The sequence below is a fragment of the Artibeus jamaicensis genome, unplaced genomic scaffold, assembly GCF_021234435.1.
Source record: "Artibeus jamaicensis isolate MK-2021 breed Jamaican fruit bat unplaced genomic scaffold, CSHL_Jam_final scaffold_11, whole genome shotgun sequence".
In the NCBI taxonomy this organism is placed as follows: domain Eukaryota; kingdom Metazoa; phylum Chordata; class Mammalia; order Chiroptera; family Phyllostomidae; genus Artibeus; species Artibeus jamaicensis.
In genome coordinates, this window is record NW_026522027.1 from 3056003 (window position 1) to 3071803 (window position 15801).

Here is a 15801-nt window from a genome sequence, read left to right on the forward strand (position 1 = left end):
CCTTAAATGCTTTGTAGAATTCTCCTGTGAACCCATCTGGTCCGGGGCTTTTGTGTGATGGGAGTTTTTTGATTACTGCTTCAATTTCTTTTGCTGTTATTGGTGTATTTAGATTTTCTGCTTCTTTTTCACTGAGTTTTGGAAGATTGTATTTTTCTAGAAATGTGTCCATTTCCCCTAGGTTTTCAAATTTCTTGGCATACAGTTCTTCATAGTAGTTTCTTACAATCTCTTCTATTTCTGTGGTATCCGTTGTAATCTCTCCTTTTTCATTTCTGATTGTGTTTATTTGTGTCCTCTCTCTTCTTTTCTTGATGAGCCTACTTAAAGGCTTGTCTATTTTGTTTATCTTCTCAAAGAACCAACTCCTGGATTCATTGATCCTTAAAATTGTGCTTTTAGTTTCTATGTCATTTAATTCTGCTCTAATCTTGGTTATTTCCTTTCTTCTGCTTGCTCTGGGCTGTCTTTGTTGTTGTTCCTCGAGTTCTTGCAGGCGTAGGGTTAGGTTGTTTGTTTGAAATGTTTCTATTTTCTTTAGGTAGGCCTGTATTGCTATAAACTTCCCTCTCAGGACTGCCTTCGCTGTGTCCCATAAGTTTTGGGTTGTTGTGAGATCATTTTCATTTGTTTCCAGAAATGTTTTGATTTCTTCCCTAATTTCATTCTTGACCCATTCGTTGTTTAATAGCATACCATTCAGTCTCCATGTTTTTGGGTGCTTTGGGTTTTTTTCCTTGGGGTCGGTTTCTAATTTCAGTCCCTTGTGGTCAGAGAAGATGCTTGGTATGATTTCAATTTTCTTGAATTTTTTGAGGCTCGTTTTGTGTCCTATCATGTGGTCTATCTTTGAAAATATTCCATGTGCATTTGAAAAGAATGTGTATTTAGCTTCTTTGGGATGAAGGGCTCTATATATATCAGTTAAGTCCATTTCATCTAGGGTGTTGTTTAATGCCACAATATTTTTGTTGATAATTTGTTTGGAAGATCTCTCCATTTTTGATAGTGGGGTGTTCAAATCCCCTACTATAATTGTGTTGCTGTCAATATCTTTCTTGAAGTCCTCTAAGAATTTCTTGATATATTTGGGTGCCCCTATGTTTGGTGCATATATGTTTACAATGTTAATGTCTTCTTGGTGGATTCTTCCCTTGAGTATAATGAAGTGACCTTCTGGGTCTCTCTTTATAGCCTTTTTTTTGAAGTCTATTTTGTCTGATATGAGAATTGCTACCCCAGCTTTTTTTCTTGTCCGTTTGCTTGGAAAACTTGTTTCCAGCCTTTCACTTTTAGTCTGTGATGGTCTTTTGTCCTGAGGTGGGTCTCTTGTAGGCAGCATATGTGTGGGTCATGCTTTCTTATCCATTGAGCTATTCTGTGTCTTTTGATTGGAGAATTTAATCCATTTACGTTTAAGGTTATTATTGATAGGTACTTATTCATTGCCATTTTTGTACCTGTGTTCCTCTCTGTCTCCCTCTTATCCTTCCTTCCCTTAAAGCAGTCTTTTTAGTATTTCTTGTAGAGCTGGTTTGGTGGAGGCATATTCTTTTAGACTTCTTTTGTCTTGGAAGCTCTTTATTTGGCCATCTATCTTGATTGAGAGCCTTGATGGGTAAAGTAGCCTTGGTTATAGGCCTCTGGTTCTCATTACTTGAAATATTTCTTGCCATTCTCTTCTTGCTTGAAGTGTTTCCATTGAGAAGTCAGTAGCTAACCTTATCGGGGCTCCCTTGTATGTTATTTCTTTTTTCTCCCTTGCTGCCTTTAAGATTCTCTCTTTGTCTTGGAATTTTGCCATTTTGATGATGATGTGTCTTGAAGTGGGCCTCCTTGGATTCCTCTTGGTTGGGACTCTCTGTGATTCCTGGATTTGTGTGACTTTTTCTCTTATCAAATTAGGAAAATTTTCTCTCATTACTCGTTCAAATACGTTTTCTATCCCTTGTTCTTCTTTTTCTCCTTCTGGTATTCCTATTATTCGGTATTATTACGTTTCATATTGTCTTGCATTTCTCTTAATCCCTCTTCATTCTTTCTGAGCCTCTTTTCATTTTCTTGCTCTTTCTGTGAGATGCTTTCTACCTTGTCCTCCAACTCACTAATCCTATCCTCTGCTTCATCTATCCTACTTTGGAAACTTTCTACTGTGTACTTCAATTCGGAAATTGTATTCTTCATTTCCTCTTGTCTCTTACTGATAGTTTCCATTTCCTTTTTGATGTTGCTGTAGTTTGCAGAGAGATCATTATAGTTCCCCTGTAGTTTCTGGTAGTTCACTGTGAGCTCTTTGAACTTCGTAATAACCAGTGCTTTGAATTCACTGTCTGTTAGTTGATCAGCGTCTATTTCATCTAACATTCTTTCTGAAGTTTCTGCTTTTTCTTTCATTTGGGGATTGTTTCTTTGTCTTCCCATTGTTTGAGACTCTTCTTGTTAGTCTCTGCTTCCAAAATTGATCTGTTCTGAAACACTGGTTTTATGGTGTAAACTTCTGTGGTATGATCCTTGTGAAGTTCAGTGGTGCAGACTCCTTGAAGTTTCTTGATGTTCTTCGTCTCCACCTACACTCACACTGGTCCTCGCGTTGGTCGCCTACCACTGCTGAATGTCCCGGCTGTAGTAGCCGCCTCCTCAAGCACCCAGGCCCGTTACTGCGGCAGTGGCACAGAGGCTGGGAATGTCCCGGCTCCTGTATCTGGCTCTCTCTGCTGCCCAGGGCCGTCACAGGGGCTCGGAGTGTCCCGGTTTCCGTACCTGACTCCCCAGCATCTAGTCCTGTCTCTATGGCAGTGGCACAGAGGCTTAGAAATTCCCAACTCCCGTACCTGATTCCCCAGTGTCCAGTCCCATCGCTATGGCAGCAGCACAGGGGCTGAGACCGTCCCAGTTCCCGTAGAGGGCTCCTCTGCCACCCAGGGCTGTCTCAGGGGTTTGGAGTGTCCCGGCTTCTGTACCTGACTCCCCGGCGTCCAGTCCCATCGCTATGGCAGCAGCACAGGATCTGAGAGCTTCCTGGCTCCCGTAGCTGGCTCCTCTGCTGCGTCACAGGGGTTTGGAGAGTCCCGGCTTCCGTACCTGACTCCCCGGCGTCCAGTCCCGTCGCTATGGCAGCGGCACAGGATTTGAGAGCTTCTAGATTCAATTATTGACTAATATGTATTTTTTGCCTTTTTATTCCTCATACTTTTGATCTTATTTTTCTTAAATCCCTTTAACATTTCCTATAAGAATAGCTTGGGGATGATGAACTCCTTTAATTTCTTCTTCTCAGGGAAGTTATTTGTGTCTCAATTCTAAATGACATCTTTGCTGGGTTGAGCAATCTTGGTTGTAGTTCCTTGCTTTTCATGACTGTGAATATTTCATGCCAATCTGTGTAGCCTGCAATGTTTCTTTTGAGAAATCAGCTGACTGTCTTATGGGAACTTCTCTGTAGGTAACTTAACTGCTTTTCTCTTGCTGCTTTTAAGATTCTCTCTTTATCTTTAACATTTGGTGTTTTATTATATGATATATCTTGGAGTAGGACTCTTCCCATCCATCTCGTTTGTGGCTCTATGTACTTCTTAGATGTGCCTGTTTATTTTTCTCACCAAATCAGGGAAGTTTTTCATTATTTTTCCACATAGATTTCCAATTTCTTGCTCTTTCTTTTGTCCTTCTGGCACCCCTTATGATGGAAATACTGGAACACTTAAAGTTGTCCTAGAGACTCCTGGCTCTATTCTCATTTTTTTGAATTCCTTTCTCATCTTGTTGTTCTGACTGGTCGTGTTTTGCTTCCTTTCGTTCCAAAAAATTGACTTGATTCTCAGCTTCATCCACTCTATTGTGATTTCCCTGTAAATTGTCCTTTGTTTCCATTAATGTATTCTTAGTTTGCCTGGATTTTTTTTATGCTTTTGAGTTCCTCACTAAGTTTCTTGAGCATCCTTATAACCAGTATTTTGAACCCTGTAGATTACTTATCTCCATTTTGTTTCGGTTTTTTCCTAGAGTTTTGACCTGTTTCTTCATTTGAGCCATGCTTCTTTGTCTGCTTATTTTGGCAGCCTCCCTGTTTGTTTCTATGTATTAGGGAGATCTGGTATGACTCCCTGTCCTAGTATTATGGCCTATGCAGGAGGTGTCCTTTAGGGTCCAGTGGCACAGCCTCCCTTATTGCCCAAGCTGGCTACTTGTGATGCACCCTTCATGAGTGCTTAGTATACCCTGGTCTTGTAGTTGAGCCTTGGTTGCTGTTGCAGGTCATAGCAGGAATTTACCCAGGGCAGTCAGCTGCAAGGATTGGCTGTGACCACTGACCAGCAATGTCTGCACTTATGGAATACCAGCTATGTAGGGGCAGGGTGTTGTTGCTCCCACATGGTCTGTAGCTGTGCACTGGATGTGTAGGCCACATCCAGGTGGTGTAGGCCAAAGTTAGTCAACTCCTCTGCTTTGCCAGGTCCAACCCTGCCTGAGCTATAGAGCAAAATGTGATGGCTGCTACTTGTTGGGCTTGGAGACTTCCAGGCAAAGCCAAGCTATGCATGTAGGCTGGCTGCTGCTGGTGCTGTGCCTGAGGCTCTTAGCAAAAGGGACTGGTTCTAGGGGCTCACTGAATTTAGTAATTACTTGTTTGAAGGGATTTAGGAACTTGTGAAGCATGAGCTGAGACCAGCCATTCATGTAGAAGAGCCATTGTTAACAGTTACAGTTGGATGGGACAGAGTCTCTGGGGATCTCCAGGTGGGGACAAACAGTGGTAGCAGGTTGATGGAGTGTCAGATATGGTACCTGCCTGCTGGCTCCCTATCTCTCCCCACCATTCTATCTGGGAAAAAGCTGACCCCCAGCTCTTGCCTTGATGACAGACACTTCAGTTGGTCCCTGTATTCCATTGGTGCCTTACAGGCTGCTGCCCTGGTGCTGGATCTCAGAGGGAGTTATTCTGAGTAAGGTCATGTGTGGCTTTTTAAGTGGAGCTAGTTGGGGCTCCAGCCGTTTTTTCCACCAACTCAATCCCTGATGGTTTTCGCAACTAGAAGTTATGGGGAGTTATGTTCCTGGCAGTGGAACCGTGGGCGGGGGTTCCTACTGTGGGAGTGGGACTCCTCACTCCCAACATTGCCCTCCCGATTATTTCATCCCTCACATATGGATGTGGGACAAGTCCTTTTCACGTCTCTGCCCTTTCTTCTAGTCTAGATGGGTGTGGTTTCTTTGAATTGTATTTTTCAGACTTCTGTTCAACTCAATCTCTGATGACTCTAATGGTTGTTTTATGATTTACTTGTAACTTTGATGTGGTTGTAAGTGGAGGTGAGGTGTGTTTACCTATGCCGCCATCTTGTCTGTAGTTCCCAGGAGTATTTTGATTTCAATTGCTTAAAAGTTTGGGATTATTGGAATGTATCCCCAAACCTGGAGATCTACATTTTCTAATTCCTATTGGATGTATTGCTTATACCATTTCTGTTTTATGGAAACTGCAGGTGCAGTATCTTGGTGGTAAAATGGGTTGTTAAGTTACATCATTATTGTATGGAATAATATAGCGTAAATTTCCTTGTAGGAACTGCATTCAGTGCAACCAAAATGGTGAGTAAATCAGTATAGGATGCTCATTTGATCACCTGTTGTATTCATAACAGCATGTTACAGTCAGAATTTGGAGAAATATTCTTTAGAGCATATGAGGGTTATAGTAATGGAGTTCAAAATTTTTTTTAGTGTATCCAGCAGTTATTTTTCAAAGGATATCAGTCCTTTGAATTGGATAGGATATTACACTTGGGAAGAAAGGAGAAGCTTTAGATGACAGAGACAGACCCTCAAGGAGGTGGATGTTCAGTTGAGAAGCAGGCATCTCTAAGCTGTACTGTCCTTCCTGGTACCAGGGCCTCCCCTGGCCCAAGACTCCAGCTTTCATGACTCCACTTATTCACAATAGCTTCTCACTGCCTCCTACTTGTGCGTGTGCCTTTCTGTCAGCTGTTCTCCAACAGCAGGCAGGTCAGGTCACTTCTCTGTTTGCCCTTGCAAGACGTCCCATCCCACTAATACAGTCCCACATCCTTTGTGTGCCCCTCAGGGTCCTGCCTGATCTGGCCACCCATGCCCTATCTGGTTGGGTTTCCTGTCCTGAGCCTTTCCACAACACTGTATTGCTGCTTTCTGTGTTTCTAACTTGCTGACCTGCTTCTGACCTGTGTTTGTGCCTCTACCTTACAGCTTCTTGCTTGTTCGTCCATATTCTGCCCCATGGGCCCTCCTGGTTCCTGCCCCTGTTGCATGTGCTCCAGTATCATCTTATCATAGATACCTGCTCTAACCAGTCTGCTTATAAACTTCAGCTCCTTCCTCTGCCTTGTTTTCTGACTCATTATTAATTGCCAGCTGATATAGAAATGGATTATATTTTGTTTACTTGTTTATGGTCTCTCTCCCCATTACATTCATTAACTACTCATATGATGAATGGATGGATGGATGGATGGATGGATGGATAGGTGGTCCCATTTCAGTAGTAGGAAGAAGGCTCCTCACAGCTTATTCTAACCAGTAGTCTCTGTGTTGCCATGGTGAGCTCTGCCCCATTCATTTACCCGGTAACATCCTCCCTGCTAGCCTGCTTTCTCCTCCCTTCCCTCATTCTGCCTTTATTCAATCCCTTCTTCCTACATTAATCTTTACTTTGTATATCCTTCAGGTAAACCCTGCCTAAAATACAGTCATTATAGTCACCTGTATTGGATATAAGTACAAAAAAATCAAGAAGTATATCAGACAAAAAACCCAGGAAAATCTAGCTGAGGCTCTGCTTGTTGCAAATATGGGGGAAGTTTTCTCTGTCTTTCTGTCATTCTGTCATTTCTGTTCTTCATGCTGCATGAAGATTCTGTGCAAAACCTTGGACAGACTTGCCTCCTGGTGAATTATGAACCCAGTTACAACTGGCGTCAGTTTTTCCTTACCAGGTAGTTTTCCAATGGGAGAGAAAAGCATCAATCAGTGGCCTCCTTTACATACCCAGGGCAGGACTGGAGGATTGAACCCATATCCTTGATATGTGTTCTGACTAGGAATCAGTCTCTCAACCTTTCAGTTACAGGACGTTACTCCAACCAACTGAGATACCCAGCCTGAGCATTTTTGTTTGTTTGTTTGTTTGTTTAAAGGAAGGAAATTTTGTTGTTTTGTTGTTATTTATTTATTGGTTGATTTGAGAAGGAAAGAGATATTTAGACATTGACTTGTTCCATTTATGTATGGATTCATTGGTCTATTCTTGTATGTTCCCTCACTAGATATGGAACCCTCAACCTTCATACTGGGTCAGCACTCTAGTGTACTAAAGTACTCAGCCAGGGCTGCTTTGTCTTCTGGAATAAATCTTTTATTTTGGAATTTTGGGGCATCTTTTTATTGAAATATTTGCAAATAACTGCAGTATACCTTCATGAATGTTCAGGGAGTAAAACGACTTTATATTTCAGTTCTTTTTATTGAGGGGACATTTATAGACACTCATCTCAAGCATGCCATTTGATGAGTCGTGACTCATGGATGTACCTTTGTAACTCACAGGCCTCCGAAAACTGAACAGATCGTACACCATATGTACCTACATCTCCCTTCTTAAAATTTATTTTGGCAACATCAGAACAGCCCCAGCTTTTTGTATTTTGTATTTATTTATTTTAGGGAGAGAAAAAGAGAAACATCCTTCTGTTGCCTCCAGTATGTGCCCTGACTGGAGATTGAATCCACCACCTTCTGGTGTAGGGGATGATGCCGCAATCAACTGAGACACCTGGCAAGGACACTTTTGCCGTATTCTGTTGGCTTCCCAGACTAATTTTGGTACATTGTGGGAAGGCATTTGATACCATATGGATATCAGCAGGCAGCATGATACAGATATCATTGGGGACCGTCCTGTATGCTGGTTACCAAGACATCTTTTCATATGTGCAGATGCATATCTAGTGTACAAAACCTGGAAGATGTTGTTAGTCATTGGTCTTCATCAGAACATTCAGCCAAACTAAGTGGCAGCAATCATCATAGGACATTTTACTCCCATAAGATGTGTGAGTCACGGGTATGAGTTTTCTAGTTTTTTCCACTTAGAACATTTACCATTTTGCTGAGAGCATCACCTGATCTGTAGTCATGTATTTCTACTTTTGACCTCATATATAAGTCTTGGTATAGCTCCAAACGAGTCACCTTAACAGGATAGACAGGAGCCTACTCATCACTTCTTTGTTTCCTTAGGCATGAGAAGGCCTATGGTGAATGCCAAGCTGACTGAATAAGGTCTCCCAGGATGGTTGACCTGTGAGATTTTTATGTGTGAGTGGACATTTTCTCATCCTGCTTTTCATGTTTGAATTCTTCTTATCTTTCCAGCACACTGGAACCAAAATGAGATGGAGAGTTTTCACGAAGTTGCATTAAGGTACCTTTTACATGAAGACCTTGTGTGCCGGCAAATATGGGACCAACTTCTGAGTATGTCAACCAGAAGTCAAGACTTGATAAGAAATCTGCGAGGCAAGAACTCGGATTTGCCAAAACAAGGTGATTCCTTCTGTCACTTGTGTGCAGGAGAATCTGCTCAGGATTTGGAAGATGAAGAATATGTAATAAAGCTTCAAGGGGAAGTTCAAAATTTCAATAGTATAAAATACCAAGAATTTCCAAGGAGGACCATCCAGAATTACCTGAAGAAAGTGTATCTGAGAGAGTCACAGAATGATCAGAGTAGGTGTCAGCAGGGTGACGGCAGATGTAAACTGCGCGAGTGTGAGCACCGTGTCAGGAGAAGGACCTCTGGTCTCCACAGTGATGATCAGGAAGTGAGGAAAGGAGAGACGTCTTATAGCCACAAGAATTGTCAGAAAGACTTCGTGAAGGAATCATTCCAACAAAATGTAATCCACTCAGAAGAGCACACCTCTTCCAGAAATGGAAAAGACATCAGCCTTAGCCCCAGACTTGAGCATCAGCAATTGCACCTGGGCACAGAACATCACATATATAGTGATTTTGGGGAGGGTGAGAGTTCTAGCTCCGAGCTCTGCACTCATCCAAGTGTTCACACAGAAGAGAAATGCAAAAGGAGTGATGAGTGTGGTGAGGAGGTCAGTCAGAGTTCACATCAGCAAACTGACCAGCGAGTCCACACTGGGGATAATCACTACAAACATGCCCTGAATGGGAAAAGCATCAGTCACATTAGTCATCAATATCGTCAGCAAATTTGCACTGGACAGGAACCTTACAAATGCGCTGTGTGTGGGAAGAGCTTCAGTCAGACCTCCAGCCTTCAATCTCATCAGCGACTCCACAGTGGAGAGAAAGTCAACAAATGTGCTGAGTGTGGGAAGACCTTCAGTCGGAGATCAAAACTGCAAATTCATCAGCGAGTCCACACTGGAGAGAAACCCTTCAAATGTCCTGTGTGTGGGAAGAGCTACAGTCAGAACTCCAGTCTTCAAGGTCATCAGCGAGTGCACACTGGAGAGAATCCCTACAACTGTGCTGTGTGTGGCAAAAACTTCAGTCGGAGTTTACATCTTCAAGTTCACCAGCGAATCCATAATGGAGAGAAAATCAACAAATGTGCTGAGTGTGGAAAGAGCTTCTGTTATACATCCACTCTTCAAGTTCATATGCGAGTTCACACTGGAGAGAAACCCTACAAATGTGCTCTGTGTGGGAAGAGCTTCAGTCGGAGTTCATACTTTCAAGGTCATCAGCGAGTTCACACACAACAGGAACCTTACAAATGTGCTGTGTGTGGGAAGAACTTCAGCCACACCTCCAGTCTTCAAGCTCATCAGCGAGTCCACACTGGAGAGAAACCCTACAAATGTTCTGAGTGTGGGAAGAGTTTCAGTCGGAGTTCAAAACTTCAAGTTCATCTGCAAGTCCATGCTGGAGAGAAACCCTTCAAATGTGCTGTGTGTGGGAAGAGCTTCAGTTGGAGTTCAGAGCTGAAAGCTCATCAGCGAGTCCACACTGGAGAGAAACCCTTCAAATGTGCTGTGTGTGGGAAGAGCTTCAGGTTGATGTGCAGTCTTCAAACTCATCAGCGAGTCCACACTGGAGAGAAACCTTACAAATGTGCTCTCTGTGGGAAGAGCTTCAGTCAGAGATCTGGACTTAAAGTTCATCAGCGAGTCCACACTGCAGAGAAACCCTACAAATGTGCTGTGTGTGGGAAAAGCTTCAGTCACATGTGCACTCTTCAAGGTCATCAGCGAATCCACTCTGGAGAGAAACCCTACAAATGTGCTGTGTGTGGGAAGAGCTTCAAACGGAGTTCATGCCTTCAAGTTCATCAGCAAGTACACAGTGGAGAGAAACCCTACAAATGTTCTGTATGTGGGAAGACCTTTAGTAGGCGTTCATATCTTCAAGATCATCACCGAGTCCACTCTACAGAAAAACCCTACAAATGTGCTGTGTGTAGGAAGAGCTTCAGTCGGAGTTCAGATCTTAAAGTTCACCAGCGATTTCACACTGGAGAGAAACCTTACAAATGTGCTGCGTGTGGGAAGACCTTCAGTCAGAGCTCCGGACTTCAAGTCCATCAGCGAGTCCACACCGGCGAGAAACCCTACAAATGTGCTGTGTGTGGGAAGAGCTTTAGTCAGAGTTCACATCTTCATGTTCATCAGCATATTCACACTGGAGAGAAACCCTACAAATGTGCTGCGTGTGGGAAGAGCTTCAGTCAGAGTTCAGATCTTAAAGTTCATCAGCCAGTTCACACCGGAGAGAAACCCTACAAATGTGCCATATGTGGGAAGAGCTTCAGTAGGAATTCAGATCTTAAAGTTCATCAGCGAGTTCATACTGGAGAGAAACCCTACAAATGTGCTGTGTGTGGGAAGAGCTTCAGTCAGACCTCCAGTCTTCGAGGTCATCAGCGAGTCCACACTTGAGAGAAACCCTACAAAAATGGGGTGTGTGTGGTGAGATTTTCAGTTGGCACTTAGTTCTTCAAGCTCATCGGGAGTTCCACATACTGAAAAACCATATAAATACAGCAAACCTGGAAGAAGCTTCAGCCTTCAAGGTCTTCAAGTAGACTGTAGAGTTCATACTGTGTAGCACTGTACAAGTATTTTTGTTGTGGTAAGGGCTTTAGTAAGACTTTTATGTCTGCAGGTTCATCAGAGAGTACATATTGGTTTTATCATCACACCTGATGGATGTGTGATAAAAGTGTTCCTCAGAGCTTAGACCTCTGCCTTTCATCCAAAAACCTACACAGTCTAGAATATCTATAAAATGTTGTGAGTTAAGAATTCAGCATGAGGTTAGTTTTCTACAAGTCATTTGAATTCCATTGGAAAACACCTCCTTCTGGCACAAATGTGGACAGTGTTCTGGCTCGCTTCAAAACGTGACCATTCTTCAGAGAAACCTGATGAGAGCAGTAGTGTAAGTTTGTATGAACCTTCAAGCTCTCTGAAGTCTACACAGGAGAGAGGCTTAAAAGTAAACACCACCGGACCTTAGCAAATGTACAGTGACGGATTGGACAAAATTTACAAACACGAGAACCTCACCACTGTGGATGCTGGAAGTTTGTTCACTGCTGATTGACCATGACAGCAAACCAGTGCCTAAGCAATAGTAGGTTCCTAGAGATGTCTCACTTAAGGGAGAAGAAAAGCTATGAAAAATAGGGTAACTATATGAAAATTCTTATGAGCCCAACCTGAATTAGAAATAGTAAATTGTAATAGCAAAAGGATTTTTGTAAGAAACTTTGAAACTTAATTCAAGGAGCTTTGGCTAGTGTGGCTCAGTGGATTCAGCGCTGGCCTGGGCAGCAGAGGGTCTCCAGTTCGAGTCCCAGTCTAGGACACATGCCTGGGTTGTGGGCGAGGTCTGCAGTAGGGAGCATGTGAGAGACAACCACACGTGGATACTTGTCTCCCTCTCATTCTTCCTCCCTTCCCCTCTAAAAAATAAATAAAATCTTAAGGAAAAATAAAGAGTTTATTTCATTTTTAGGGAGGGGAAAGGAGGGAGGAAGAGAGAAAGAGAAACATTGATTTCCTCCCTCATACCCCCAGCTGGGTACAAAACCCAGAACTGGCCATCTTTCCATCTGAGGATGAAACCCAACTAATTGAGCCACATCTGTCAGGCCAAGGGAAAGGGAATTTTAAAAATGTGACTTTGTGTTTTGTTGCTTTTCCCCTGGATGCATGATGAGAAACTGATGTAAATGTTTACATGCCTACAACTTCACAAACGCTGAAGGCATCCCCAACATGGAAAGCTGCAGTGGAGAGTGTCAGGGCCACAGCTCCATGGATTTCTGCTCCCCGTGTGCAAACAACTTAAACTGTGAGTTTTGGGAGTGGGAGAAGTCAGCATAAGTGATGATTTTTGCTAATTCTCTGGGGGGAAAGGGAGGCAACATAAATACAGGGTCCATCTACAAATGGAGGTGCACTTTCAGAGATTTAATTTTCTTTTCAGACAGGGCAAGGGAGGGAGAAAGTGAGAGAAACATCAATATGTTGTGGCCTCCCATGACTCCCTGTTGGGTACCTGGCCCACAACCCACACATGTGGCCTGAATGGGAATTGAACAGGCGGCCCATTGGTTGGCAGGACAACACTCAATCCACTGAGCCACGCCAGCCAGGGCCACTTTTGGAGTTTTCAAAAGCAGTTTTTAGTTGCTAGCGAACTCTTGGAAAAACAGGTGCCCGACCTTGAGCCATTTGTGTGTTTTTCCTTAAAATTTTTTTCATTTTTCACTTACACTGGACATGCAATATTGTATTAGTTTCAGGTGTACAGCATAGTGACTAGACATGAATATAGCTTTCCAAGTGATCCCCTGGTAAGTCCGGTGCCCACCTGGCACCATGCATAGTTGCTGCAATATTATTGACTATATACCCTGTGCTGCACTTTCCATCTGGGTGACTGTTTTGTAACTTTGGCCTGGAAACACAGCTGTCTTGCAGTTTGCAGCTGTTTTTTAAATTCTGGCATCACGGACCCTAGTTGCCTAAACCTGTGTTTAAGCCGACCCCCAGAATCTTCCTGAGCTTTCAGCCCCCACTCATGCTGTGCTGAATTGCAATGGGGTGGGATGCTCCCCTGAAGAAAGCAGCTCAGACTATGTATGTAATTGCTGCAGATTTAGGGTATCTCACTGGGGGACACTAAACCGTTAAACAATGTCATGATGCTCCCACTTCTGGGTGCATATTTGGAGGAAATGAAAACTTTACCAAAGAGATATCTATACCCTCATGTTCACTGCAGCATTGTTCACTGGAGCCAACAAATGGAAAAGACCTCAGGGTCTGTCATGGATCAAGACATGGTTTATATATACAATGGGATGGTATTCAGCCTCAAGAAAGAAGGAAATTCTGCTATTTGCAATAACATGCTACAGATCTTATGTGAGATAAGACAAATACCTTATGGCACCTTTTTATGTGGAATATTTTAAAAAGGGCATTAAAGCCCTGGCTGGTATAGATCAATGGATTGAGTGCCAGCCTGTGAACCAACTGGTCGTTGGTTGGATTCCCAGTGAGGGCACATGCCTGAGTTGTGGGCCAGGTCCCCAGTAGGGGGTGCTTGAGAGGCATCCAGATATTGATGTTTCTCTCCCTCTTTTCCCTTCCCTGACCATCCCTCTACAAATAAATTTGAAAAAATAAAATGTTTGGGGAAAAAACAAAAAGGGGGCATTAAAGCAGAGTAGTGGTGGTTACCAGGAAGTTGGGGAAATGGGACAGACATTTAAGGGCACAAACTTGTGACTACTAGGTAAGTAAGTCCTGGAGACCTGCTGCATGGTATATTGATTATAGTCAAAACTCTTGAAACATTCAGTTTGGTAAGAGGCTAGACCTTAATTATTGCAACTCTAGAAGAAATTGTGAGATGAGACAGCAGTGCTAGTTAAGTCAGTAATGCAAATCATGGTAAGAAATGTGTCAAATCAATGTGCTGTACCCCTTCAACAAAATGTCCTATGTCAAATAGAGCTCCAAATTGCTCTGGCCAGCAGAGCAGTCAACTGGAGCTCAACCACCTTCCTGGAACAAATGGGTCGAGGGGACAAGAGGCACGAAGAATGACAGCAAGACAGTAAATTCTGATCAAGCTGCAAATTTTATTTTTCCGTACTGGGTATATATATAGGGAAGAAGGGAGAGGAAGGAGATTAGGCTGCTTGCTGTTGGCTGGCTTAAGACAAAGGAGGGCCCGCTTATTGGTTACTCGGGTGTAACCTGTACTCGTGGACACCTCATGTGTCTGTAGCTGATTAGCTTGTGGAGCGCGTGCACACGGGGGGCTAGCCGGAGGTTATTTGGAAAGTCCCTGTTGATTAGAGGTTCTGATAGTCCACGGACTGTGCCTTGTAGCTAACCGCAGTGTTCTTAGCTAAAGGCCAGGTGCTCATTTCGGGGAAGTACGAGACCTGGGCAAGGTTCCCAACATCTCCCTTTTTATTACTTTGAGGGCGAGGAGAATGTAGGTAGGGTAGACTTTAACCGGCTGGGGGAGGTAGAGGCCTGACTCTTCCTGGGCTGATTCTGAGCTTTTGGGTACCTTTTGGGAGGAGAGGAGTTGGGTACCAACCTCTTTGCAAGTCAGCTTACCTCTCAGGAGACTGGAAGTGGCCGTATGTGTGGGCCTCTCCTTGCAGTGCTTTGCCTTGCACCCAGCGGTGTCTATCACAGCTACTTGGCTGTGAAGTATACCTTCAAGGGTTATGCTTCTCCCATAGGAAGGGAACCTGGCAGGAATCGTGGGCTAGCACCCCAGCGGCTGTACGGCTCAGAGTCCGCTCCGTGTTCCAGCATTTCTAATTGATGATAGTGCACCTGAATAGGTCTTCCTAGCACACTGTTAAGTTGGTCTTTGACTAAGTTGGTTACACGTCTAAGAATCCAGGGGGCAAAGGAGAGGATGAGGGTGATAGAAACTAAAGGTCCTAAGAGGGGAAGGAGGTAGGGGAGAACTCCGTTGAGTCCACCCCAAAGGGGGTGTTTGGAAAGTTCTTTTCTTCTTTTTTCTAGGTCTTCTCGTAATTTTTTTATCTTGTCTTGGACGATGCCTGATTTGTTGGCATAGAAGCAGCAGTGTTCCTGTAAAAGCCAAACAGACACCTCCCTGTTCTGCAGTAAGTAAATCTAGACCTCGTCTGTTTTGAAGGACAACTTCTGCTGGGGAGTCTACTTGGTCTTGGATGTCACTAATGGATATTAGTGAGTTATGGATATTAGCTGTCCATGAGATGCTCTGTTTGTTTTTGTACGGAGTGTTCTCTTACGAGATCTTGTGGGCCGCCACCATCAGAGATGTATGTGGGGGCTGCTCGTTGCCAGCATACTGGCTGACCTATGGTGCCTGAGCAGCTAGCTTGCAGGTATTTAGTGGAATGAGTACCAATAACAGGCGAGCTGGATCCCCAATCTCCTAAATTGGCAGCATCTTTTGTTTTTTTTGTAGTATGGCGGTAAAATAAGTGGTATTGCTGGAAATACACTCTTGTACTTTATCATAACAAGTGGAATGCATCGCAGAGTGAAAGGTAGTACATGTTTGAGGGCATGGCCCTGGCCTACCGTTTATGGTAGGTATGATAGGGGGTTTGGGGACACAAAGCCACTTTGGTTTAGTGGTTCCCATGGTGTTCTGACCATAGCTAAGGTAGGTCTTTTTTGAGCCACAATCTACTACTTGGGTGTAGGATTTGGGAGTAGCGTGGTTAGTGGTGGTACCTCCTTCACAGTCACA

At 43.6% G+C, this 15801-nt stretch overlaps 1 protein-coding gene across 1 annotated transcript in view; it reads left to right on the plus strand.

The window, feature by feature from the left end:
• LOC119054429 (zinc finger protein 271-like) overlaps positions 1 to 15775 on the plus strand; it is a 35968-nt gene extending 20193 nt beyond the window's left edge. Inside the window, 1 exon segment of the mRNA XM_053655722.1 lies at positions 8407 to 15775. Within this exon segment, the coding sequence (XP_053511697.1) occupies positions 8407 to 11003 (2597 nt within the window). The 3' untranslated portion in view covers positions 11004 to 15775.
• The last annotated feature ends 26 nt before the right edge of the window (positions 15776 to 15801 follow it).